The 24,461-nt window shown below is 45.4% G+C and overlaps 1 protein-coding gene across 1 annotated transcript; it reads left to right on the plus strand.

Moving 5' to 3' along the window:
- Positions 1-552: 552 nt before the first annotated feature.
- Positions 553-21,981, plus strand: KLHL6 (kelch like family member 6). The gene is made up of 7 exons (XM_017834868.1): positions 553-907; positions 5,604-5,769; positions 11,587-12,036; positions 14,119-14,356; positions 17,455-17,657; positions 18,569-18,782; positions 20,959-21,981. The coding sequence occupies exons 1-7, from the start codon at positions 648-650 to the stop codon at positions 21,258-21,260; spliced, it is 1,833 nt and encodes a 610-aa protein (XP_017690357.1). The 5' UTR covers positions 553-647; the 3' UTR covers positions 21,261-21,981.
- Positions 21,982-24,461: the final 2,480 nt, after the last annotated feature.

Below are 24,461 nucleotides of genomic sequence, written 5' to 3' on the forward strand. Positions count from 1 at the left end.
CAGCAGTGTAGTCTAAAGACCATCAGCTGTGAGATCGTTGATGCTGCTCCACGTCCTGGGGAGAGTTACACCCATTTAGCCTTAAAGAAAAGCCATCCAATGTTTGCCAGCTAGCATGCCATGAGGGACAGAAACAGCCACTTGGAGGGCTTTCTGAATATGTGAGTGTGTTAGTAAAAAAACAAAAACAAAGCCCAAACCGGCTCAGTGATTAATTATCACCTACCTGGAAAAAGAAATTTAAAATATTGCCCTCTTTCCCTCAGCAGCCCAGCCCAGGAGTGACTCGGTAGGCCTGTGGTGCACCTATCACCACAAGCAGCAGACCCAGATAACAGTGAGGGACTGGCTTAAGGGTGGGAAGTGGGCCTTCCCTGTCACTTGTAATCTTCTCACATGCAGAGGCATCTTAAGTCCTTTCTAAACACATTGATACTGCCTGAAAATCAATGAAAAAAAGCCACCCTTTGTTTGTGTTAACAGGATGAGAAAGTGCAAGGCTTCCTGTTATGTGTGTGTGACAGCTATAGATAAGCAGAGACCTCTGGACAGGAAATCCGCCCAACTTCTGCAGTGTGATTCGTCTGAAGCTTGGGAGCCCTTTTTAGATTGAAGCACCAACAGAATGAGACGGGGCTGGCCAGAAAATGGGGGACACGCTGGAGAAGAGCTCTGAGGAGCCTGAGATCTCTTTGGACAATGAGTGCTCGACGAAAATGGGGGACCTGGTGGAAGTCTCGAGCAGCGAAAGGGTCAAGTTTGATGATACGGGTCTCTCTCTGGTGCTCCAAAACGGCCTGGAGAACCTTCGGCTTGAAAATTCCCTTACGGATGTCATCCTGTGTGTGGACAGCAGGGAATTCTCCTGTCACCGAGTGGTCCTTGCTGCAGCAAGCAATTATTTCAGGTAAGGCTTGTAACAAACATACCCAATAAACTTACTTCGCTTCTTAGACTTGAACTGTAGATCTCCAAGGAGTGTAAACTGAGTGCTGAGCTCTGCAAATTTTCAGCGAGCCTCTAATTCCTCACATCTTTCAGCTCATTTTTTAAAGTTGGAGACTCAAATAAGGCAGGTACCAGGTTGTGGATTTGCTGGAGTTCCGATACCAGCACGCGAAAAAAATGGAGAATGTTGGCAGACAAGTGGATGAGAAAAGGGTGTTTTAACCAAATATCTTTAGCCTCTTGTATTGTCCTTTTGGGATCTGGGCAAAGAGGAATATCCATTCAGATCACAGGCCATTTTTACTGAACTAGGAGCGGGTTTGTGGAACTTGCTAATTTTTCTATTATCATTCTGGGGTAAAAATATATACTGCATAAAATTGTTAGGGAGGAGAGGGAATTTTCTGTCTGTCCTAGTGTTACTGAAAATCAACTGCAGTGGGAAATATCTCCTTGAAAGCAATTTTACCATTGCATCCTCTCCTTCTGGTCCTCTTGAATTTTTCATTCTTTCACTACAATAGGCAGTCTATCTGAGACAACTGGCCAGCAAGGACAAATTTTAGACACACAGAGGAACTCAGTATTGGTTTTAACACAGATTTTCCACTATCATTTAAACAATCACATTTGCATGGCTGGGATTTTTTTTCTTTCTTTTACTGCTAAAGTGGTCAGATGACTGAATAGCTACAGAGGAAACACGAGAAAAAAAGAACCTGTGACCACTTGTGACATGAACAGAAAGCTAATTTTAATGGAGTCTGGTAAGCTTTGCTGGTAGTGGCTGGAAGAACAGTTCTGTTTTTACAATCTAGAAGAGAGATTGTGTCTGTGAATATTTGGAAACAGGTATTATTTCTACAGAGAGACTACATTTATTGCTTATGAGAAAATGTACAGCTAAAAGCAGTGATACCCAAATATTTCTTACCAGCGTTGTGTGCAGAAACAAGAGCAGATGCACAAATTAAAATCAGAATTATCATAATGATACTTTGAAAAAAACCCCACAATTCCATTATGAGCAAAAGTGCTGCAATCAAAAGGACTTCATGGGTAAAAGATAGTTTTATGATAACAGTTATTGGCTGGTTTTCCATTGAGTCCTGAGCTACAGACTGTCCTTTGGAAAGAAGTGGGATACCTGGCTGGAGGTCATCTCATCCCAAGGCAACTGCACACGTGTGTAGGCTCTGCCCCCCTGGGTGCTTCTGTTTGGCCTGGCCTCCCACGGAGTCGAGATTTATTACATCACTGTCAGTGCCTCTTGTCACGACTCTTTGGGTTGGTTTCAGTCACCTTTGGCTGAGGATGGAATTCTCAAAACTGAAGTTCACACAAGTTTGACAGAAGCTAGGAGAAGAAAGGTGCTGGGACTGGGGCCCCACGGTGCCCTGCTGGGTAAGGGGCACAGCGTCCTGGACAGCCAACACACACAATGCCCTGAACCACCAAAGCATGCCCTGCCCCTGCCCAGCCAGACACAGAGCTGAGCTTCCTGGGAGGGACACAAAATGTGTGAGAGAGGAATAACCAGGGAGAATGGAGGGCTTAGGAAGGGGAAGCTGAGTTTACTGTGAAGAGGGAAAAGATGACACAAGTCTGCAGGGAACTGAGCTTCACCAGTTCTGCTACTCACAAGGCAGCCTCATTCATCTTGCCATAATTCACTAGAAGCTGCATGGGCCCAAAGAAGGAAGGAATGCTTAAATCCCACTATTCCTATGAGTACTTTCCATGCCATTACAGGGTCTCTAACAGCCATGCACAGGAGCAAAGAAAAGGGACCCAGTGAGTCACAGGCTTTATTCCTCTGCAACAGTGAATTACACAACCCCCTTCCTGAGAGTTGGGCGCCACAGTGCAGGCAATGCCCAGCAGCTGACTGAAACACAGTTAAACCAAGCTAACTTCTAGTCCTTTCTTCAGCACTGCTTGGGAGTAGATACACTAGTTCCTGTGACACGTCCTGCATCTGAAAACATAAAAGCATTAACTCTCCATTTGCCTGGATGATGGTAATAAAGCAGAGAAAAGAAATATGAGCAGACCAAGGTGGAGCAGTAGTTGTTTTACTCCTGCACTGTGCAGGGTAATGGGAGAATGGGGCTGGGAGAGGTTGAAGCAATATTTTCCAGAGCATCCTCAAGCTCCAGCATGGTTGTTTGAAGTCAGGTTTATAGTTCCAAGAACCAGCACTCCAGTGTGGGTGGATGCTTGAAAAGTACTTCACAAACTGCAATCCTTCATTGATTTTGTTGAGCTTTCTCCCTGTTTTTTTATAAATTTACCATTTTTAGGCTTCTAAATTTGGTGCTGGATCCTCATTTCGTGTGCATTTCTTAGAGTACATGTTGATTCAAAGGTATAGTTTGGAATTACACAGGGACGAGAACTGGGGAAACAGACAATGAAATTAGTAGCCACATCTGAAGGATTTAGAGCCTCCTGAGGGTAAATACAGAAAAGTGCAGAAGCAGCATTTTAATCCCTAGGAGAGAAGCTCAGCCTGATCAGCCTGAGTGGTGTTGGGTGTTTCCTCTGGTCAGGATGGGAATGAGGATCACTCCATTTGAGCAGAAGGAAGGTCACAGGAGGCAGCTCCCCTGTGTAGCACTGCCCTATTCTGCCCTGCCACATTCTAGAGAGGAGTACTGGTGGGAGAGCACAGTGCTTTAGGTGTGTGATTTCTGCAGGTTGCAGCCATGTTACATGAGCCCACACTCCCAGCTTCATGGGAGCTCTAATACCATTTCAAAGATCAGGAGACAGAGAGGCGACAGCACTTTGAGCAGATCCCTGTGGGAAGCCCCCACCACAGTCCCCAGGCTGGTTTCTGAGCAGCCTTGCACAGGCACTGGGGATCTCGAACGGATCCCATCAAACTCTCCGGCTCGCTGGGACGGAAGTGAGACTCTCACCTCCCCGACAGGGATGGTTAAATACAAGACTGGAGTCACCAGTTTGAGAGATGAAAGGAAGAAGAGCAGACAACACCTGCATCCTACCCCGGCCTGTTTCTCGCTCAGATGAAGCCTCCGGCACCCGTCAATCCCGCGCAATCGAACGGCTGCTCTGGGCACACCTCCCTCCCCGTGCTGAAACCCCCATCCCAGGGAGAAGTGGGTACTGGGGACTGCTGCTTTCAAATGGCCACCTGCCCATGTGCCTCCCACATACATCATTCCACACTGCCAGAGGGAGAGAAGCAAAGTGAATCCCAGTCTTGTGATCACTGAAGTTAAAGAGCATTTTGTCTTAATGCCTTAGAAATACTTTGATTTCAGTGGCAGCAGAACCTTGACCATGGGGCAGAGCAGTCAACCAAAGATCTCTAAAGAGCTGAGATAGGTGGAGGAAAATGAGAATTTTGGCTGAACAACTTTTCTGACAAGTTAACTTCTCTGCCCAATTTTCCTGCTGAAATGTTAGGTCTCTTTATCCAAAAGGCAGTTTTTACACTGAGATGACTACGACCTTGCAATAAAATTTCTGCTGAGGTAAGGAACAGGTAATTCTTATAGCAAGCAGCAGCTGGTATCTTCCATCCATTTGCCATTCACCATGCCTAACTGCTTTGTAATAAAACCTGTTTACATCTTAGTTCCAGTAAGATGTGTCAATCAGACAGCTTTATTCTGGCACTGCTTTTACAAGACAAGCACGGCCTCTGAGTTGGGACCTCCAGCCATTTCCAGGTTGCACTGTCCTGTCAACATTGTACATGACTAATAAAGAAGGGTTTGGTATGCAGGGTAAAGAGCTTTTCTAATTACACTTTAGATCTGCACATGTTTTTCACCAATGCAGTTACAAGTGGCCTCACATAATTCTGATCTGTTGAGCCAGATTCCAAATGACGTGACATCTCATTCTCTGAGTGCAGTGAACAAGCTGATCAAAATCCTAAGTAAAAGCAAAAATCTGTGAGCTGAAAATGCAGAGGAAGACACGTGTGTTTGCTGTGCAGCTGTCACAATGCAAAGTGAATTTAAACAGCTCTTGGAGAATTTCTGATTTCCACATGAAGTCTGACTAGAGCCAAAGGTGTGTGTGGTGGTCACCTTTCAAATGCAGTATTATCCACCAGAGGTGGCATCAGCATGCATGAAATCACTGCACTTTCTGGTTAACAGCAGTTCCAATTCATGATTATTCAAGTGCTTCTCTAGTCAAGAGGTACCAACTCTACAATCCTACCAGAAGCTTCCAAAATTTAGCAGAGGAAAAGTCAGCCTCTTAACTGGGAAAAAGTCCAAGTGTTAATGTAGTATGGGAAATGCCAGGGGCTTAATGAGCTGGGCCTGTGCTAGAAACAGAAAGAGTTTGCAAGAGGCCAGCAGGTGAGACATCACAACTGCTCCACAGCATCAGTCCAGACACGAGGAAGGTCCCAGCTGCCTTTTCTGCCATGGAGCCCTAGGGCTACTGGAGAGTCCAGCTTGGACGTATCCATCATGTGTGTAACCCTTATCAAACTCACAAGTACAGAGGTATGAAAGCAACAGAAAGATTTTCCTTGTTTCTATGCAATAATTGCATAAAGTATGAAGCAATCAGAGCATTCTGTGTTGAAATCTGTATAACCAAGTGTTTTTAGAATGCCTCATCCTGGTTGGGAAGCAGTAAAAGATAAATGTCTTTCTTTTCAGGGCCATGTTCTGCAATGATTTAAGAGAGAAATATGAAGAAAAGATCATACTTAAAGGAGTTGATGCAGAAACCATGAACATACTCTTGGACTACACCTACACCAGCAAGATGCTCATCACAAAGCAAAATGTACAGAAAGTCTTGGAAGCTGCCAGCCTCTTTCAGGTACAGAAAACTCAAATGCACTGATCCAGTTTGCTGCTCTGGCAACACCATGTCTTACCCTGGTTAACACACTGCAAACTTCTCTGATTTCATGGGTTCTGGAAGCATTTTGCTTCATATTTACTCACACTGTGGTAAAAAAAGGCAGTGGCAGCCATGTACTGGAATGCTGCTGTGCTGGGTGCCATACAAACTGGCCAAGAGCCAGGCTCTGCTTCCAAGAGCTGTTCCCACGTGCTGCATCCCGTGCTCCCCAAGGTTCAGCTCACTCTCCAGCCCAGAAGAGTTAGTGGGCAGTGGCTGGCATGGCTGGCCAGAGCAGGAAGGTAACTTTGCCTCTCCTTCTCCACTGCGTTGGGGATGGAGGCTTGCCCAGCCAAAGTCAGCATCCTCCTTTGTGATCTCGTGATGTAAAGGGTTTTAGTCACTACCTGGGACTTGTGGGAAACCAGACTTGAGCAGTATTACTCAGCTCTTGGTCCGTGAGGTATTCACGTGTCCTGTAAATCACCTGTGAGGTCTAACAAATTGCAGTCCCTGGTCCCAAGCTGCAAATTGCCATCAAATTGTAACCACCAGAACCTGCCCAGTGCCAATGTGTGTGTGTGTCCAGTCCTCTCGTTAAGGAAGGCAAGAAACACCCAACTCCATAATCATCGTGGTTCATTATGGACTTCAGATTCTTGAAACTCACATGGGAATTTTACTCTGGAATTCTAGAACTCTTCTTTCTAGAGCCCAAGTCATACGAGGAGTGGCTGAGGGAGCTGGGGGGTTTTCAGTTTGGAGAAAAGGAGGCTCGGAGGGACCTTATCACTCTCTACAACTATCTGAAAGAAGGTTGTAGCCTGGTGGGGTCAGTCTTTTCTCCCAGGTAAACAGTGATAGGACAAGAGGAAATTGTCTCAAGTTGCACCAGGGGAGGTTTAGATTGGATACTAAGAAGAAATTCTTTGCTGAAAGAGCTCTTAAGCACAGGAACAGGCTGCCCAGGGCAGTGGTGGAGTCACTATTCCTGGAGGGATTGAAAAGACGTGTGGATGTGGTACCTTTGACAGGGTTTAGTGGTGGGCTTGGCGGAGCTGGGTTAAGGGTTGGACTCAATGATCTTGGAGGTCTTTTCCAACTGAAATGATTCTAGGATTCTGTGCAACGAACCTGTGGCCTTTGGGGTAATGGAAGCTGGTACTTGCTGTGCGGACAGAAGGGAAAGTAATCCCAAAGTGCTCCCCAAGGTCACTTGGCAAAGGTGGTGCAGCTCTAATATCGCCTGGGCCCACAGTGCAGTAACTCACTGACATTTTCAGCAGACCAACACTGCCAACTGGTAGTATTCAATGGTTACTTTTGGTTCATTTTCAGGACACTTTTCTGTCTCCTTTTTTGTTTTCTTCTGAACCCTTTTCCTCAGGATTGTTCCTCAATTTTTTGTTTTGTTTTGTTTTGTTTTTTTTTCTTCTGAAACTATCAAAAGTATAAACTTATGTTTTCTCATTTCTCTTCCCTATTTTTCATTAAAATTAAGAGTAAATTTGATTCCCAAGGCTGGTGCTTTAAGAAAACTATGAAACCCTGTTAGAGTAATGATAAAATCATTAGAGTCCCATAAGTAAGGAGAGTAAACTAGAAAAAAAACTAGAAAACCAGGAATGTTCAACTAAAAGCAGCAATCCCAAATCTTACTGCAATCATCTTGGATACTATCAAGATTTATAAGGCCTTAAAACCTCATGTTATAAACGTGAGGGTTTGGGCTAGAAATGTGTTTTGTGTAAAAAACATTTAGTAACTACTAAATCTTTATTAATCTACTAAATCAAGCTGGCAGAACTTGTGTTCTGCCAGCTTGTCTCTGCTATTTATGCTGAAGAACAAAGAGTGAGTTGAAAGAATCAAATGTTTCATTTCAGTATATTGACAGCTGAGAAGATTATTTATTGTCACGTTTTTGTTTGGGAAATTCTTTCCAATTAATGACATGTGAAAAATCCAAATTCGAAATAGAACCCTTTTATCTGACTAGCAACAACTTGTGGTAGTGCCTGTTTTTAATTTCACACACTTGGCAATGAACCAAAGAAGAAGTAACTTGCACAGTTCTAGATATTCCAATATAGATATTCCAATATAGATAATCCTCTTTTCTCTAGAAACGATTTTTGAAAAAGTTTTATGCAGATATCCCTGCTGCAGTGCCCTTTCCTCCTGGGGGAACCGGTGAAGGGTTTGGAACAGGGAGACACTGAACAGCTAAGCCTCACCCTCAAGTGACCCAGACAAATTTTTTCCACCTAAAGCACAGTTGCAACACGAGTTCAACAGTCACCTCCTCTGTGTGGGCTGGTGGCTGCCCAGCCATGGTGCTTGCAAGGCTGGTGCCCACCCTGGATCAGCCTCAACACCTCTGCCACCCACACTGCCTGCAGAGCTGCTCGTCCTTTCACCTCTGGGTAGGGGCAAGATCTCAGCTGCTTCTCAGGGCCATGGCAGAGAGCTCTACTTCCCCCAACATAACTCAACATCAATCTTCAGACCCGTCTGCACCCCTCCTGCCCCTCCAGGAACCTCTGTGTTACCCCACTCCCTCAGCAGGGTTTGGGTGAGGGGCCATGTCAGCTGCTGTGGTGGAAGCAAAGAGATGGTGGGAGGGAAGCAAGCTCCTGAGCAGATGAAATAGAAACAGTATTGTTGCCAAGGGCTGTGATGCCCATTGCTGTGGAAATGCCATACGCAGAGGGAACACTGGAGGATGTCCTGGAACTCCCTCCTCTAAGCAGAGCAGGTCTGCTCTGCCCTCAGGGCACAGCTGAAGTACCACCAGCCTGATGTGCCTGATGGCCTTACTGGCTCCCAAAGTACCTCTCATCCCTCTGTTAATCCACTTTCCATGAAAAAGACACTCTAAGAAAAACACTTTATCAACATCTGACAACCACCCTGCAGCCAGTGAGCAGTGAAGAGCCAGGGTGGCTGTCACAGGACAGTGCCAGCAGCAGCACAGCCACCGTGCAGTGCTGGCCCTGCCAGACCAGAGGGCACGACTCGCTAAGGAAGGGCTTCGGGGCAGCTCCAGGTGGGAGATGGGCTCAGGCTCAGAAAGCCACCAGCCAGGGTGGCTGTGCCCCTCCAGTGGCCGTGGGGCTCCCTTGGGGCTCAGGTGTCACTGCTGAGCAGGGACGTGCTGTCCCTGCAGCCACAGCAGAGAGGGTGTTCGGGGCCCCACAGCTGCAGGGGGCGGGATCTGACCCTGAAGTGTCCTGCATACAGAGAGGGATTATGAATAAGAGCCCTTTTAGCCACCGTTCCCTTCCCTTTCTAGGGGTTCTAGCAGGAGGCAGGGCTGCTGGCACTGCTTACACTAGACCATTGAATCAAAGCTGGGACAAGCAAGCACTTAAATGGGGAGAATAAATTCTATTATTCAGAGGGAAGGCCAAGTAAGCATATGGGATGTCTCTAGCAAGTAAGAACCTGGATTCAAATGGCTATTAGGAGAAAGACACTTATTGTAGAAACTGCTCCCAGGGAACAGGGCTTTTCAAGTGCCTGGGATGGCATTAGGAGGGGTACTCACAGAGGGCAAGAAGAAAATTCAGAGCTCTGACAGACTAATCAGAGCAGATGAAGCAGAAGCTGAGGTGTCTTCCTTCTGATGCTCTCTTGAGTCACCTGCTCTCCTGGGACTGACTGATGTATGCCCAGCAAATTTTGGGGGAGTTTTGGGGGGAATTTTGTCTCTAAATGAAGGGAGTGGTGGGGAGACACTGCAGCACAGAGATGAGGAGCAGCAGCCACGGAAAGTCCTGCCTTGACATGCTCCCAAGCAGTCCAGCCTCTCTAGTTAAGCCCTCAGCATGGCTGTTTCTCACACCCACACCTCACAGTTTCTGCATCTGCCTGGCCACAAGCAGCTCCCCAGAGTGGTTAGTGGGGCCTGCTGGCTGTTGGACCAGTGTGCACCTTCCGGGAGAAAACCCTCTGGTGTCACCTCCTGGGTATGGCTCTTAACAAGCTGTGTATAAATAATTAGAGCACTCTACAGTGGTTTGCTGTAGGCTGGTGAGAACATTGTTTTGGGGTCTATTCCCAGACTTGTGGATGACTTTGATGAGTGACCTTGGCAAATCCTACGTTTGTTTTCTTTGTGTCTCATTACTGACAACTTCTAATGCTTCATGCCTAATAAGTTTAATAAGGCCAATGCTTAACCTGCCTCAGGCCTGAGGATTACTTGGTGGTAGATCCTCAGGGAAGGGCACTGGTGAGTTCAAAGTGCTTGCCTTGTGCTAGCCCAGAGAACGGGCAAGGTGAACGTGGGGGGCACCGAGGGCTCACCGAGCTCCACTGCAGTGCCCCCACGTGCCACCAGCGTATTTATATCACAACACATTCTGAGACCTCACATACCCCTGCTCATCAGCCAGTTGCATTTCTCTAAACTCTTGACCACATCTAAATGTAAAACAGGAACCAGGCAGTCTGTACACAGCGTCTGCGATCGCTCAGCTCTGATAAACAGTCTAAATGTGTCAACACGACACCGATGGGTCTGGAAGATTCTACTCTAATTACTGAAACAAATCTACATACTACAGTGTTCAAAAATGTTTTGCTTCCTCTTTGCCCCTAAATTACTGTTGTGCAATTTTCCCCAGTGAGACAGAACGAGTTAAAATTGTTTGCTTGCTGACACTGGATGGAAAGAAGACCCAAAAAGCGTGGATGGAAATGCAGAGCATCAGCTCTGACCCGTCTTTGTGTATTTGCTGTTTGCACTGTTCACTGACAAAACCAGCACGAAGTACTGATGCTGTATCCATATCTGATGTCACAGAGGTGATGGAAAACCCAGGATGAAGCACTGTAACTTATCAGTTCTACCCAAAACTGTTTCCCAATTCCTAAATAATAACTAGCAATCCAGTTCAGATCATAGTTCATGGCAAATGCCCCACAGACATCTGTGGCCCAGGATCTGCACATTTGGGACCTTCAGGTGGGGTTATTGTGCCAAGGAAATTCATGAGAGTGGTTGTGCTGCCCCACTGAATGCAAACACAGCCAGTACTTCCATTAAGCAGGCTCTGTAAAATGCACATCCACATTTTTTCAGCCAGTGGCGATGACTAGGAAAACAAAGGTCACTAGAACCTCCAAAGGACCACCCCCAACAAGACTCTTGCCAGACAACCCTGGCTATCAGACAACTCAAAGATTTGCTGATGGCAAATTTCTTCCTGCCTCTGACCCCCGTTCAGGACAGCTGCCCATGCCCTCTTTGGGGGCAGCACTCTGGTCCAAACCTCCCAGACCTCAGCACTCATTTTCCACCACTCTCACAAGACCTCAGACACATTCAGAGTTCTGATGGTGGGAACACAAATGCAGACAGCGGAGCCACCTGCACTCCACAACCAGACTCTGTTCTAGTTGGTCTGGGCTGATAAAGCAGGTCTGCAAGATGAAGCAGGGTAAGTACATTGGGAGCCTGGGGACTTTATGTGTGTTCATCTCCATGATTGCCAGTGTTTTGAGACCTCATGGATCAATGTTAGAAAACCCTCTTGTGAAACAAATGAAATTCATGAGTCTCACAGGTCCTCTGCATCCTGCAAGAGGAAAAAGGAGCAATATGGATGAAGAGGGAGAAAAAAGAGAGGGAGGAAGAAATTCTCATTTCAGACTGCAGACTCTGGGAGATACCTGGCCTCATGTAGAACATGGGTGGTTGGGACCCAGCCCCGAACTCCATAGCTTTCCTGTGATACATTCAGACAGTAACCACTCTGGCCTTAAACATGCTTTTTCTGCCCACAGTTCCTTCGCATGGTGGATGCTTGTGCCAGCTTTCTCACCGAGGCCCTCCAGCCGGAGAACTGCGTTGGCATCCTGAGGCTCGCTGATGCCCACTCCCTGCACAGCCTGAAACAACAAGTGCAGAACTATATCATCCAGAACTTCACCCAGGTCCTGAACTACGAGGAGTTCCTGGAGCTGCCAGCTGACATCCTGTGCAGCACACTCAAGAGTGATGACCTGTATGTCACGGAGGAGGCCCAGGTGTTCGAAACCGTGATGAACTGGGTGCGCTACAAGGAGTCGGAAAGGTTTTCCCTCCTGCCGTACGTGCTGGAGAATGTCCGGCTGCCCCTCCTGGACCCTTGGTACTTCGTAGAGACTGTTGAAGCTGATCAACTCATTAGACAGTGTCCAGATGTCTTTCCTTTGCTCCAGGAAGCAAGAATGTACCATCTGTCAGGCAATGAGGTGAGTAAAACAGGAAGGTATTGGCCACTCTTTCTAAGTGTCTCATGCTTCAGCTCAAAAATCCCACTAGAAGGAGCAGTACCACGGGGCAGAAAAAGGTACTAGCACTGAAGTTTCGCTAACTGATGCTACTGAAAAGTCAAGATGGGCTTCACAATTCATCCTGCTGACTTAGAGAGTTTAGAAGCTTTTGAAGGGTTGTTTTAAAACAGTGTACATCTTCCTGTTTATGGACATCTGAGCTTGACCCTTCATACACACTCTTGCTCAGCTAAACAAAGACCCCAGGTGACTTCCCCAGTTGCTCCTGACACCTCACCCTCTCAGCTGTTACTTCAAGCCTAAGAAAAGAAGAATAATTTTCCCACTAAACTGTGCCACAATCTGTAATGATTCTTTCAAATGTGAATATGTAACATGTCTACCTGTTACTTACGGGAGAAAATGTTTCATAAGAGAGAATCTCCTGTGAAGAAGATGTCCTCTTCCAGAGGAGAGGTCTGTCTATGTGCCATTCGCAGAGCTCCCTGCACCCAAAGACACAGGTTCATCTTGACATCCAGTCGAGTCCTGTTCCACCTGCTCAAGGCAGGCTGTGGTGGATCTCCAATTCTTCAGTTGCTTGTCCTCTGTGGAAAGTTAGGTATCAGTCACATTTCCTTGCCCACAACATGGGGTAGAGAGGAGGGCAACCAAAAGGTCAGATTTCACAACAGGAGCAAAGTATGTGAGTGTGTGAGGAAATGTGTGTGCCTTCTCAGTCAGAGAGTCAGAGGAGGGCAGGAGGCCTCAGGAGCATGTTGTGGACCCATCACTAACAGTGGATGTGTCACTGGCATGGGGGGAGGAACCAAGTGTGTTTTGTGCCAGTGACTGCGTAAGACAGTACACGGTGACCTGGGGCAGTGCCAGCCAGTCTGGGGGGAACTCCTGGAGGAAGCCTTGTCCCACTCAGCAGTGCTCTCAGGTCCACCTAGGACAGATAAGGGGAATGTTGCCCCGGGCTGAACACTCATTACACTCATCTTCAAAGGGCCAGCCGCTGCCAGCTGCCCTCCCCCGGGCTGGCTGACGCCTGGCAGTGGTGGCAGACAGGTTAGAACAGAGCCCTGAAACCTGGCAAGTTCTGGGACAGATGTTTAAAAAAATTTGCCTAATAATTCTCTAAACATAGTCAAAATGCAAGATTCACGTCTGTGTAAACAATATTTTTTAATGTAGATAAATTATGCCAATTTATAGAAACAAGTTAAAAGTAGAATGAGAAGCAAAACTTTAAGTAAGCTGCCTCCTGGCACAGCATTTAACCTGTGGGTCTTGCTTGCAAATATTTCCTCCAAGCAGAACACAAGTTTCCAAGCACACTCCGCATTCTTTGCTCCTGGTGAGCATGTACCTGGGAAGTGACTTTTTCCAGTGTCCCTGAAACAAAGACATGGTCAATAAACTGAGCTGGCAGGCAGTAAATTAGAGCTAACCATGTTTCAGAGCCTAGTGCTGGCTTTAAGTAAATCTTCTAATTTTGGCTTGAAATAAAAGCTTATACACAAAGAAACAAATAAAAAAAAAAACCATCTCCACAGTTGAGAACTGTCAGTGCTTTGACACTCTAACATAGGTCTTCAGGACAAATAATGAGTGCACTTATTTTCTGGTAGCACTAACTGCAGCCTTGCTCTCTTCAAGCTCCCCAGGGCATACCTACCTTGCCCTCACTCTATCAGCAGCAAATAAAACCTGTCTTTTTCAGCTGCCTATCATGTACCCAGCTTTGGCACCACTGCTCACCTTCATACCTCTTGGTGCCACTCTGGGAATTCCCAAAAGGATCCTAGTTGATAGGCAAAAGCAACTAAGTACAGAGTTGGAAAAATCCTACTGAAAGAAGGATACAGCAACTTCTACGGAAAGCTTCTAAGACGCTTTCCAGGATTTCAGCTTAGAAGGCACTGGATAATTGGTTGAGCTGATGTAAATTTGTTGTGATTTGCAGAACAGGTAATCAGAAAAAAGGTCACCAGATCTTTCTGTAATTGTAGATGTAAGTGCCCTGTGTACTCACTCTGTCTCACTTGCATTTAGATTATTACAGAAAGGACCAAGCCCAGGATGCACGAGTTCCAGTCTGAGGTGTTTATGATCATAGGGGGCTGTACAAAAGATGAGAAGTTTGTAGCAGAAGTGACTTGCCTGGATCCTTTGAGGCGAAGCCGCCTGGAAGTAGCAAAATTACCAATCACAGAGCAGGAGCCGGAGAATGAGAATAAGAAATGGGTGGAGTTTGCATGCATTACCCTAAAAAATGAAGTCTACATATCGGGTAAGGAACAAGACACTGGGAGTGCAAGAGGGGAGCAGAGGGTTCTCACAGTTATTTCCAGCTTTTATGGAGACCATGTCTGAGGCAGCTTTAGGAAAATTAAGCACTACAGGTATTCCAAATGCTTTGGCTTTGAACAGGCTCCAGAGAGCACTGAATGTGTGAGGACACTGCCTAGCTCTGATTTTAGCACAGGATTCCTTTTTAAGCAATATTAATCTATATGCATGGGTACTTGTGAAGCAGCACCCCAAACACTCAGTGACCCTAAACTCTCAGTGACCGTGGCCATGCAAGGGCTCTGGGGAACAGTTTACCAAACATTAAATGAAGAAGAATTGCTCCAACATCCTCTGTGACCTGTCCATTTGCAGCTCCACATGCATAAGCAAAACCCTATTTAACTCCCCACACAAACACAGTTGAGCTCCACACAGAGGTTTGATCCTGAAGCTACAGAGATCTTACTTTGGCAATCAAAAATGTTAAACTCAAGCTTGCTGGTCAGTTTGACAGCTGGTTTTGGTGGCCTGTCAAAAACAAGTCTGATGATCTTGTTCTGCTTTCCAGAGGAAAAGTGACAGCATGCTTTTCATCATTGTCAAGTTACAGAGCAGGGTTTCCATGGGGATGATACCTTTTTTTCTGCAAAATCAACCACCAAATTCTACACTCCCTTAAAATAGGAGAGTAGAATGGAGGAGGGAGGGCCAAAGTCTGAATGCTTTGCTTAAGTATGAATAGGGGTCCACAGCCTTCCATCGCATTCCTTCTTTTGGGAATCCACAAATTTTTGATACTTCATTCCAATTTAAAGTTTATTAAATCTTTATCCTGGGATAAGAATTAGATTATTCCTTCCCTAGTTACAAATAAAAGAGGTTTTTCCTTTCAGTCCACTATAGAGAGTTTCTTTTAATTCCGGGATGAGTCCCTCTGTTAAAAGTTAGCTGTAGAGAGAAACCTAAGTTAAACATCCCAGCTAGGGAATATCCCTCACACTCACACCCTTGAGTTGGGAGGTCTCTTTTCCATTTGCCTTTAATCTCCTACCATTTCCTCTTTTTAAAAGTTACATGCTTTTTGCATCCTTTTATTCCTGACATCTTTTCCAGTGTATCTTCTCCACTTTTCTTTGATGGTCTATCCGGGCTCCCTCCAGGCCAGGCTAACATATTCCTTGCTGTGGTGAGTCTAAGCTGGCTTTCCCTTTGCTGCTTTTCTCACAGGTTCTCTTTCCTCCTTCTCTGCTTAATTTCATGTCTTTGACTCTCTCCATTCCCTCTTTGTCTTTCTCCTTTTTGCCTTTCCCACCCAAATAAAAGGCTGAGTGGACCAAAGCCATTAAGAGTTTTCTTCTAGCTAAACCAAATTATTAGTGTCTCAATCCCAATTAAGCATCTGGTCCTTCCTGCATGTCCTTCTACTCTTGTTTTCTTTCTTTTACCTCCTGTAACTTGCTTCTTCTCTAACTTGACTTGCATCTTTTCTAACTTGATCTCCCCTCCCATGTGCTCATTTCCCTCAGTGTCTTGGTATGGTCTGGAGTCTTCCCTGCCCTTCTAGCATCTGAACAACAGAAAATTCCTTTCCACAAGACTATGACTACTTTTAGATCATGATTTCTCCCTAACAGTTTAAATGCTTTGACTGGATGACCTGAAATACTACATTTGTAGCATAACTAAAAATGACATGAATTATCATTCACCATTCTGTTACTTTTACTAATGCAGTTACAATTCCTCCTGAAATTAGAAAGAACTGTTGTCTAGAGAAAGAACAGAAATAAAATAAACCTCCAGTTCTCTCCCTGTCCCCCTGATGTGCAGTAAATTCACGAACTGGTCCAGCTCAGGGTCCCACCAGAGTTTCAGCCTGTGCAGGAAAGCACAAGTCACAGGGAAATTTCTAGGGAGAGGAAAGGGAACACCTGCAGTCTCTCAGCCCCATTGTACCCATGAATGCTGCATTCAGGCCCTTCAGCCACTTCAGCTATTTGAGTGCAAATAAAATTCAACACATACATGTGAAAAATACTGAGACAAAAGCATTACAAACGACTCTTTCTAGCATGCTAATTATCTCCCATTCAATCTGCTGTTTGGCCCAGAGATAGGCTCCATCAGTTTGCAGCGATCTGGCTGCAGTACAGAATACCAATGAAGGCAGACACTTTCTCAATAGAATATGAATTCTCTTTTCAGTATATTCACCAGTGAAGCAAATGTTTAATCAGGTTGCAGATGATGGAATAAGCTACTCAGTCTGTAAATGTGGTTTCAGGCTTAACTAGATCCGTTTGTATTACAGTTACACCAGAAACTGTAGCCAAACAAAAGTGCTCATTTAAAACACTGCTCTCACTTGCAAGTCAGCTCTAGAATGAGTGTGCAGGATCCTGTTCTGATCTCTGAGCTATAAACATGAAGCAAATCCAAGTCTGTAGAGAAAGAGACCAGAAGGAGAGATACAAAAATGAGATCCCAGCCCTATGGTCCTATGGTTGAATAGTAAAACTTCCAACAGGTCATACAGGTCTACTGTTGATAGGAGTTCAGAGTCAGGTCTTTTGCTTTACGATGCAAACCACGAGGCTGGCTGGATCCACCCAGCACACACTGGCAGTTCCCCAGTGCAGGCCTGTCTTTGAGGGATTTGGCACTACCAGCTGCAGCATCCTCCCCTGTCTCGTGGAAATCATGTTTGTTTATTCGTCCCTTTGCTGCATTCTGCAAAGCCCTGGTGGCGCACAGAAATCTCCTGCACGTCACCACGCTGTGTGTGGCTGGTTGTGCACTCAGTTTTGAAATGAAAATGGTTGTGGTCTGGTAAAGAGAGAAACAGTGATTTATCTTTACTGAATATTTGGCTGTGGAAATTATTCAGAGTTTCCTTTACCATTAAGTAAACTAAATGCAGAAATTTTCTTCTGCTATAACAGGCCAGGTCATTCGTGTAGTTAATGAAGAAGTTAATAATAAGTAAAAATTAATTACTTTCTGTTGAGAGAGAACACATTTAAATTTAAACATGTTGGAGATTTTGAGTAAATACAAGCTATTCTATCATATTTACATGTGTCATGTACACTGCAGGTGGCAAAGAAACAAAGCACGATGTCTGGAAATACAACGCCTCCATCAACAAATGGATACAAATTGAGTTCCTAAATATTGGGAGATGGAGGCATAAAATGGCAGTGTTGGGTGGCAAAGTATATGTCATTGGTGGCTTTGATGGCATGCAGAGAATCAACAGCATGGAAGCTTATGATCCCTTTCATAACTGCTGGTCAGAGGTAAGATGCTGCATCACATAACATTTTACTAATTTTGAACATTTTATTTGGAAAATGTTTGGGTTTGGAATCATAGAAATGATCTTGTACAATTCTTTTAAGTATTTCTGGTCTGTAAAGACCCTAAATATTTTTCTGTGTAGAAATGCATATCCTTCAGAAAGTAAAAATCCCTGGATCGCTGGTCAGTCGTTGCCTGTGAGACATCTAATGCCTAACTTTTCTTTTCTTCGTTGGCTTTTAAAGCTAGTAGTCCAGAAATCAGTGAGTATGAGCATAGCACACATGAACCAGAGCACAGGCTCAAAACTACTCTCTGTTACATTATGTATATAAAATGTGTATATCAACCTGTGCATTATATATGCTGCATTTAAGCTGAAAGTAAGGGTCTCAAGGTAAACAGGAAAAAACTCCAGTTCTATTAACTGTACTTCAAGCAATGAGAGGAGAGAATTAGACAGCCAATTAATCCATGACAGTAATGAAACTAGGCGTCATAATGGCAGACACAAACCCCAGTTTCTAGATTACACAGAGCAATGTGGATGAATCTAACAATCACAGCTGCAAGTAGAAAGATCACTATGAACAAATTTCATATTTTCTTTTCTATGTATGTAAGTATGTTAAGGAGATCTGGGGTAATTCTGAGATTTCCTGGCTTTTCAATTGTGGATCATGTAATTTTAATTTCAGCATTTGAACTGAACATATATTTTTAAGGGTTTCTTCAGTCTTAAGAAAAAGCTGAATACTTCCACCTTATCCCTAGCGATGTCATCTTCTGAACCCTGCTTAAAAAGGAATATCATAAAAGGGACATCTGACTTCAAATTCCACAGGCTCACACCCCCCAGACGTCAGTCTGACTCCTTCAGATGGTTACTAACGATGTTTATGGTCCCCAGGCTGCTCCCCTGATGGTCAACGTGAGCTCCTTTGCAGCAGCAAGCTACAAGAAGAGGCTCTACGTGATCGGGGGAGGGCCCAACGGGAAGCTGGCCACGGACAAGACCCAGTGCTACGACCCTGCAACCAACACGTGGAGCCTGAAGGCGCCGATGCCGGTGGAAGCCAAGTGCATCAACGCCGCCAGCTTCCGAGACCACATTTATGTGGTGGGTAAGTGAAGCACCAATAGTTCTCCTTGTCCAGACACAGCAGGGCTCCCTTCCGTGTCTTAGTTTTACCCACAAACTCTCCAGAGTGTAATCAAATAGTCAGGTGGCTCTTCCCACTGAGCTTACAAGGGATGGGAATATGGCACCTTCACAGACAGGAGTAAAGAGTCACCAAGTCAAAATGCCTGTTTGTGTGGCAGGTATCTTGGAAAGCTGGACCTAGACCAGAGACAGCTTAAAGCCATCCAAATGTGTGTTCAGAGTAGCAAGGGCATGATTTTACTGCTACATCGTGCCCCTCTCCTCTCCAGCAGCATTACACAGCTCACTGCATACAGGATTTATGCAGGATTAAGAGCACTGGAAGCAGGTCCTGGGAGCAGAGCCACCGATACCCAAAGACCCAGAACTTCACTAGATTGCACTTGGGGTTAATTCAGTCAGTTGCCAGAACTGGATGCAAAGATGGAAGAACAAGAGTTTGGTGGTGGTGAGCTGAACTATGGAGGGGAAGGGAGCCTGCACACATCTACAGATGGTGCTGGAAAATCCAAAAGAAGGAAAGTGGAACATTTGTTTCCCAAACAGGAGCTCTGAAAATTCCCCCAACTTTTATGTACATAAATACCTCATGCTTCTCCTCAGCTCAGAGACTGGCCTCACCCTGTTTGTGCAGAATGACAGACAGAGAGAGAAGGCACAGACTTATGGGCTGGCTGATAAAACTCCTGATAAAAACTGACACGATATTCCAGTTACATTCATTCAGCACCTTTAAGACAGGGACATCCACCAGTAAACCTTGTTTACCTATCTGAGAACCAAATATAGTTCAATCAGATAGAAATCAGCCCCATCTGAAGTTTAAAAGATAAAAGAGCATTTGGTTCCTCCATCCAGAGCAATCAAATTACCCAGATCAATGAATTACAGCCAGATGAATCACTATATGTGACAACATCTGTTTTCAATCTGCTCCAAGTGGGAAACAAAACTTGTTTAAATCACCTCACAATGACTTGATCATCCCTCAAATACTGGACTAGTATTATCAGACCCAGCATTTTTTGTAACTACAATAGATAAATGCTCATTTTGGCAGCAGGGAGGATCCCTGGCATTGTTGCACTTTATCAGTAAGAAGGTGGCTTCAAGGATTCTTTTCAGTGGTGTCCAGCAACAAAACAGGAAGCAATGGCCATAAACTAAACCACGAATGTTTCACCCCAACATGAGGAAGAACTTCTTTCCATGGAGGGTGGCAGAGCACTGGAACAGCTGCCCAGAGAGGTTGTGGAGTCTCCCTCTTTGTGGACATTCCAAACCCACCTGGCTGTGTTCCTGTGTCACCTGCTCCAGGTGACCCTTCCTTGGCAGGGAAGTTGGACTGAATGATCTCCAGAGATCCTTTCCAACTTAACAATTTTGTGATTCTGTACAGCTATTACAGAAGACACATCCAGTCCCTACAAATTTCAGAATAACAACCATTTCACTGTTGGCAGTCTCAGGAGGGAATATATTTCCATAGCCTGTCTTGATAATTAAGGTATTGACCATTTTTTTGAGAGAAACAGATCCTGCAAAATTGAAAAGATGCACAAAAACTTTCAAGAATTTGGGAAACAGAGAAACTGAAGGTCATTCTCTGTTTAACAAATCTGTAAGAAGATTGTTGGATCAGTCTGACGAACCCCCAAACAAGGAAGGGGCTTTTGAAAAAGCCCTCCAGGCAGGAGGTTTGATGGAGAGATGGACACTGAAGTTAAGAGGAATTAGTGAAAAATCCTGTACCCATTTTTCACAGTGATGGCTTACCACACCTGGTCCTTTATAGTCTAAGCTCTTCTAAACAAGACTGTACTTTTCTGAAGCTGTGCCCTTAGCTGAAGCCCCAGGTATGAGAAAGGTCTGTTTCTGGGTGCACTGTGGTCACACTGAATGATCACAGCAGTTTGTTCTGGCCTTAAATTCCACAGCCTTATGAACAATAAGTGGCCTTCTGCAGATGGATCAGGCTTTCAAAACAATAAAGTATCCTGTGACCTTGTTTTTTCTTGGCTTTGGGGCAGAAATCATTCTTAGGAATGCCAGGAACAGAGAGCCCTGTTGAAGTGGATGGTTTAATTAAAATCCCTTACAGGAATGGCCAGTGCAAATATCCATTTCCTCTCCAGGTGGAGCAATGAAAGCCCTCTACTCCTACAGCCCCCAGGAAGACACATGGTGCCTGGTGACTCAGTTCACCCACGAGAGAGCCAGTTGTGGGATTTCTCCTTGCAACAACAAGCTGTTTATCACCGGGGGCCGAGATGAAAAGAACGAAGTCATTGCAACAGTGCTCTGCTGGGACCCTGAAACTCAGAAGCTGACAGAGGAGTGTGTCCTGCCCCGGGGGGTGTCTCATCACGGGAGTGTTACCCTCAGGAAGTCTTACACACACATCCGTAAGATTGTGCCCGGGGCAGTTTCTGTCTGACCGCGGGAGAACTGCAAAGAAACCCAGTGGCTCCGTGTCCCTGTGGCACAGACTGCAGTGAGGATGGCTTTTAGCTGCAGGGAGCAGTGGAGGGAAACACCTCCACAGGGCCTCGGGGGAGTATCTGTATATAAGCTCAGCCCTTGCATTTCCTCTGTACAGTATATCCTTAAATTATCTTAATTCCTTCCCCCCACAGAAAAACCAGGGACCAGCTGTACTTTACTCCTGCCAACACAATACCTCCAACCAGGTGAAGAAATGTGATGTGTAGGTGGGAAATTTACTTCCCAGCTATATCTACCCTGAAATGTGCTTGAACTGGCTCAGCCTGGTCCCAGTGTTTGTTTAACTATTTATTGTGTTAAGTTGGATTTGCTGCACCTACTAGTGTAAAAGAGAAGATGCTTTTTGGAATGAAAGATTTGTACCTTTGATGAAACGCCGTTTCCTCCAAAGCTGTGCTTTTTTTCCAGTGGTTGGTACATTAGATTAAGTTTGAACTGGTTTGTGTGTTTGTTTGTTTGTTTGTTTGCTTGAAGATACTTTGTTGGCTTTTCAGTTCTGGACGACCAAAAAAAATCCACCTCAGTTTGCAAACCTTGCTGTCATTCCCAAGACAGAGACTGCACAGGCTGCAAATGTAAGTGAACCTTAATCTGGTTCCACTGAAGATTCACTGTAGCTGTTTTCTAATAAAGCAAAGCAAAACGTAGTTTCCTTTTTCTTGTGCTCTGGGGCTGGTCACTGTTCTGCCCAAAAGGCCTTCTCCTCTCCCCATTGCTGCACACAAGAGGAGTTTGGAGCCCATCCCTGCCTCCATCCCCACTGGGTGGCAGTGCGCTCCCGGGATTTTTCTCGCGGGTTTTGGTTTCCTGGAATGCAAACGGACAGAACAATCTGCTGGAGACAAAAACAGTTCCAGGTACTGTTCCCAGCCTGATTCCTGGGACCATCACATGCAGTACCGGAAGGGGCAAATGTTCAACAGGCCAGGAGGGCCCGAGTCTCAAGTCCCAGCATCTGGGTCAGTTATAGGGAAAGAAAAACAGACACTGAGGAGGTCATGCCCGGGGCACTCTGGGACACTCTTGGCTAAAGACTGGGAACATATTCCGGCCCTCCTCCCCTGCCTAGTTGCTGGAAAGAGCCAACCCACTATTAAATCAAGACAGAAAACACTGCGCAAAACAAATCTCCAAGCAGAGAGCAGTGACTCCTTCCAGCCTCTCTCCCTCCCTTTCTGTAATGTCTCCTTTGCCTTTTACAGTATTAAAAATAATATTTCTGTCATGTTGGGCTAAGAAAAAAATGTGGGTTTCTGAATTTCAGCACTGTAATGCCAGAGTGCTCAGGGGTACAGCAGGGCCTGCAGACCTGGTGCAGCTGAGCAGGGCAGACACAGCCCATGGGGCAGGTGGCAGCCCTACAAAAGGGCTCCATTGTGTCCCTCCTTCAGATAGACTGCAAGAAATCCTGTGTCTTCTGCAATTTGCCCCATGCCTTGAACTTACTTCTGTAACTCCAGACTATCCCCTCATTTCTTCCACTGATTTTCCCACAGTCCTTCCATTTCCAACTACTTTTTAATTGCTCCCCTTCCATATTTACATTCCTATTGTTCTGCAGGGTGAGCACTTCTCACACTTCCATGCTGGCCCACACTCTCCCATCCCACTCTGCTTTTCAGAAGGCATGAAGAAATACCCTATAAAAAGAGTATTTCTTTACAAAAGGATTTTGTGAAGAACAGTTACCACCTTTGACTTGGTTAGCAGCACTGGTAGGTCTACAGGGGCAGAGAAGGTGGATGAATGGGTCCCCTTTCCCTTTGGTAAAACTAATGATTGTAGCTGCTGAGGCTGACTAGTTCTTCCTACTGGTAATCATCCTAAAAAACAGTAGCCCTCAGGAACTGTTTGATGATTTTCATGTCCATAGCAAGACTTGTATTTTTTTCTTGAGAAAAACAAACCACTGAGTTGGAAAAGAGTTGTCCGAATAAACAAATTCTTAACTTTACATATCAGAGGCAGAAAACAGCCTCTTGTCTCTTCTGCAGTGGTTTCCCAGTCACATCTGCAGACCTTGGGCAAGCAGGAGCCAAAACATCCCTCACTGACAAACACGAGACAGCACAACCACAGCTTGGCTCCTTTTCCTCTCCTAACTCACGAGTTGCTCAAAAATTCTGACGTTTTAATAGCAGTGCATGAAGACTTGTGTTTATTTGTCTCCCTGCTCTTTGTACGTTTTGGATTCATGTTGCAATCTGAAGGACTCGAAGCATACTGAAAAACAAAAACCTTCAGGATCAGTAGTTTTATGCAGATGCCAAAAATCACAAGCCTTGTGAAAAAATAGCAAGAACCAGCAGTGCTGGGCCCTCAGTTACCAGCAGTGAGGTGGGGTTGGAAACAGAAGACAACAGAAATCAAGTTTCGGGGAAACTTGTAATTTCCTTTTCCTGTCAAGGGCTCTCTCTCATCTGTCATGCATAACCCCCTCCGGCAGGGAATGGCCACAGTCACGGTTTCTGTCCAAAGAACACACTCTATGTACAAACAGCGACTAATGAAGCAAGGAGCAGTCTCTCCCGGCGGGAGCTGCCGGACCCGTCCCGGAGGCGGCTGGTGCTGTTCCGCAGGGCTGGGACAGCCCCGGGCTCTCGGGGCTGCCCCCAGTGCAACCAGGCAAATGCCACTTTCCTTCTGCCCTCTTACTGTATTAAACTGCCCGTAGAAAATGACACAGCCAAGGGATGGAGCAGAAGTAGACACTCTAATATTAATTACTGAAACTGTGGGAGGTTAATTAGTTTTACTGAATAATTACTGAAATCGTTGCAATGAACTATACCCCAAATCCAAAGCTGTGTGCTTGTTTATCTGCCTGGAGATCCTCCGTATCTCCTGACACTGAACCTGATCCCACTGGAGGCACAGACCTATCTCTGATGTAATTATGTCTCCAGTGTTGTATGGCACAGCCCCAGCCCCTGGAATGCAGGTCTGACTCCCTTCAGTCTGCAGGTTACAGACAGCAAACTGCACTGCAAATCCAACTGAGAGAGGGAAGAGAGCAGTGCTAAACGTAGTGACAATGTTGGCACAAGAAAAGAGGGGAAAAACTGAGCATGAATATATTTAGGCTATAAATTAGAATACTTCTAGTGATTCATGGTATTGCAATTCATTAAAG

The sequence above is a fragment of the Lepidothrix coronata genome, unplaced genomic scaffold (assembly GCF_001604755.1).
Source record: "Lepidothrix coronata isolate B3197 unplaced genomic scaffold, Lepidothrix_coronata-1.0 Scaffold243, whole genome shotgun sequence".
Taxonomy (NCBI): domain Eukaryota; kingdom Metazoa; phylum Chordata; class Aves; order Passeriformes; family Pipridae; genus Lepidothrix; species Lepidothrix coronata.